General features: G+C 62.7%; 1 protein-coding gene across 1 annotated transcript; it reads right to left on the bottom strand.

The window, feature by feature from the left end:
* Positions 1 to 9: 9 nt before the first annotated feature.
* Positions 10 to 1,535, bottom strand: LOC112392061 (uncharacterized protein C1orf228 homolog; the record flags this gene model as incomplete). Its single annotated transcript, XM_024733596.1, has 6 exons — positions 10 to 252; positions 327 to 408; positions 700 to 777; positions 870 to 999; positions 1,137 to 1,209; positions 1,311 to 1,535. Coding segments are annotated over 6 exons (794 nt in total), but the record flags the coding sequence as incomplete, so codon positions are not given.
* Positions 1,536 to 2,501: the final 966 nt, after the last annotated feature.

The raw sequence follows: 2,501 nt of genomic DNA, 5'->3' as shown, positions 1-2,501 counted from the left end.
CTTCTGGCGGGCAGATCCCCAGCCTCCCACCAAGGGCCAAGAAGAGTCAACCGGAGCTTGGCCCTGGCTCCTTCCTCCTGCCAGGCTTCCCTACCACACAGCCTGGGCTTCCTGGCTTGCCTTGGAGGCTCTGTTGCTCCTTTTCTCCCACAGCCTCCCTCTGGAAGTGTGTGATGTAGGCCACCTGACCCTGATTACAATGGCCAGAGTAAAAGCTCATGGTGCTGTCGGAGAGGCCACTGAGATACAGCTCTGGGGACAGGGAGACGAGCCTGAGTGTGGGTGCCGCCGCACCTCTGCTCCAGGCCCCCTCACACCCCACTCACCTTTGGTGACATTGACTTTGTTGGCCGCCAAGATGTCCGCCTGAATGCTATCTATTTTCCTGTACAAGTCCTCGGCGTTGCCCTGAGGACAGGGGCAAGGGGAACTGGGCTGGATGCCAGGGCAGCCTGGACTTGGAGTTGGGCGGGGGCAGATGGAGGCTGCAGGCTGCGCTCAGGCTCTTAGCCTGACTGGAAGGGCAGGAAAGGGGACGGAAGGATGCCAGGTGGAGAAGCCCAAGCCGGGGCAGTCCCCCCCGCCGCCGGCCCCGAGGCCGAGCTGTGTGTGGGGCGTACAGGGGGAGGGGCCGTGCGCTGCGCCGCGCACAGGGGCACTGTCGTGTCCCGCGGGGCGCGGCGGGGCGGGAGCACTTACACGGAAGAGCTTGTAGAGTTCCTCCCCCATGGACCTGCGCACGTGCTCCTCCACCACTGGGAATAACTGCACAAAGTACTGCGTGGGCGGGCGAGGGGGCGTGGCTGACGTGCCCACGCGCTGTGCCCGCCGCGCCGCCGCGCCGCCCGCCGCCCGGCCGCCCAGCGCACCTCTAGCGTGAGGCTGGCCTGCCGCTGGCTGTTGCTGTGGTCCATGTTGCCCATGGCGGCCATGAGGCTGTGCACCACGCGCAGGTGTAGCATCTCCTCGGCCAGGCTCGTGTTGCCTCGCGCCAGGATCCTGGGCGTGGGGTGGGGGTGGGATTCGTGCTGCGGCGGCCCCGTGGGACCCTCCGGCGGCCGGAGCGCTCTTGGGGGCCCGCGGGCTGCACCGGGGCCTGGCTTGCCGCATCCGCCCACCACCTGCTGCCCGCTTACCCGATGGCCTTGGCGGCCGCGGCCTGCTGCAAGAACCACGGCAGGTGGGCGGTGAGCTGCAGAACCGAAGAGTCTGGGAAAGGGAGGAGTGGCCGTGAGGCTGGAGGACCCCTCGCCCTCGTCTTCCACCCTGCCCCGTCGGGGTCCACCACCCCGATCCCAGCGGATCCCTACCGCTGACGATCTGGGACTGCTGTTTGCTGGTCTCCTTGAAGGACGGTATCAGCAGCGCCACGAGGCCCTTGAGCAGCGCCGGGCACACGTCGTAGTTGACCAGGTCCTTGATCAGCTCGATGGCTGGGGAAGGCAGGGGCGCTGGAGAGGCCCACCGCTCCACTGCCCGCCCTCGCCCTCGCAAGGAAGCAGCACCCCCTCCCCTCCAACTCTTTATCGACCTTTCTTAGCACCTCTTACTGGCCAGCACTGTGCCAGGCGTGGGGAGAGCTGGGCCGGCGACCCCTCAGTCCTGCCCTTCTGGAGCTCGTGGTTAAAGGGGAGAGGGAGGAGGAGGCCGAGGCCCCCTGGGACTCACAGAGCCAGCCAGAGCCGGAGGAAGAAGGTTGGAGGCTTAGAGGCTGAAAAGAGCTGGAGGTACCACAGAGGTAGGGCCGCCAAAGGGCTTTGAGGAATCTAGAAGGTTTCCTGGAGGAGGGAAGGACGGGCGCGTCTTCAAAGGGCGACAGGATGGGGAAAGACAAAGGGTGAGGGGGAGACAGAGCAAGTGGGTGTGGATGTGTAGCAGAAAATGAGAAAGGAGGCAAGGTCGACAGCAGTTTAGAGAAACTTTCCTTTCTGACGAACCCTTATTGAGGCCTTGTTTGCCTAGGCTCTGTGCTGAGGGCTCTCTGTTCAGTGTCCCAGTGACGATCCCTGTGACCAAGGAGCTTCATTTTGCAACAGCATGATGACTTATCCCTGTTGGACATTTGAGGGAATGAGGCACAGAGAGGTAAAGCACTTGCCATAAGGTACCACAGCTAGGAAGTGGTGGAAGCAAAAGGAGGGAAAGGTTCGGTTAGGAAGGAGGAGGGGACTAGAATTTAAAGAGGGCATTTTCTGTGGCTGCTTCGCAGTCATTCATTCCATCCAGCATTGACTCAGCCTTTCGGCCAACCTGCATAGCACGCGTCTTGTGCCCGGCGAACAGTTTGGTGACAGGTGCTATAAAAGGGGTCGGTGGGCTGTGGGAGAGCCTGGAAGATGGCAGAGGACTGAATATTTTTGTAAAGAGGAAAGAACCCCAGACAGGCAGAGCTGGAAGCGGGCAGGTAATGTGGTGTGATAGGACAGCGGGTAAACACAAGTGCTTGCTGCATGGAAGGCGGGGCTTAGAAGTGAGCTGTCCACCACCCCCGCCCCGCCCCC

Source organism: Neophocaena asiaeorientalis, unplaced genomic scaffold (genome assembly GCF_003031525.2).
Source record: "Neophocaena asiaeorientalis asiaeorientalis breed wild unplaced genomic scaffold, Neophocaena_asiaeorientalis_V1.1 C48835573, whole genome shotgun sequence".
Lineage (NCBI taxonomy): Eukaryota > Metazoa > Chordata > Mammalia > Artiodactyla > Phocoenidae > Neophocaena > Neophocaena asiaeorientalis.
The sequence above is the reverse complement of the archived record's forward strand: the minus strand, read 5'-3'. Positions and strand labels throughout refer to the sequence as shown.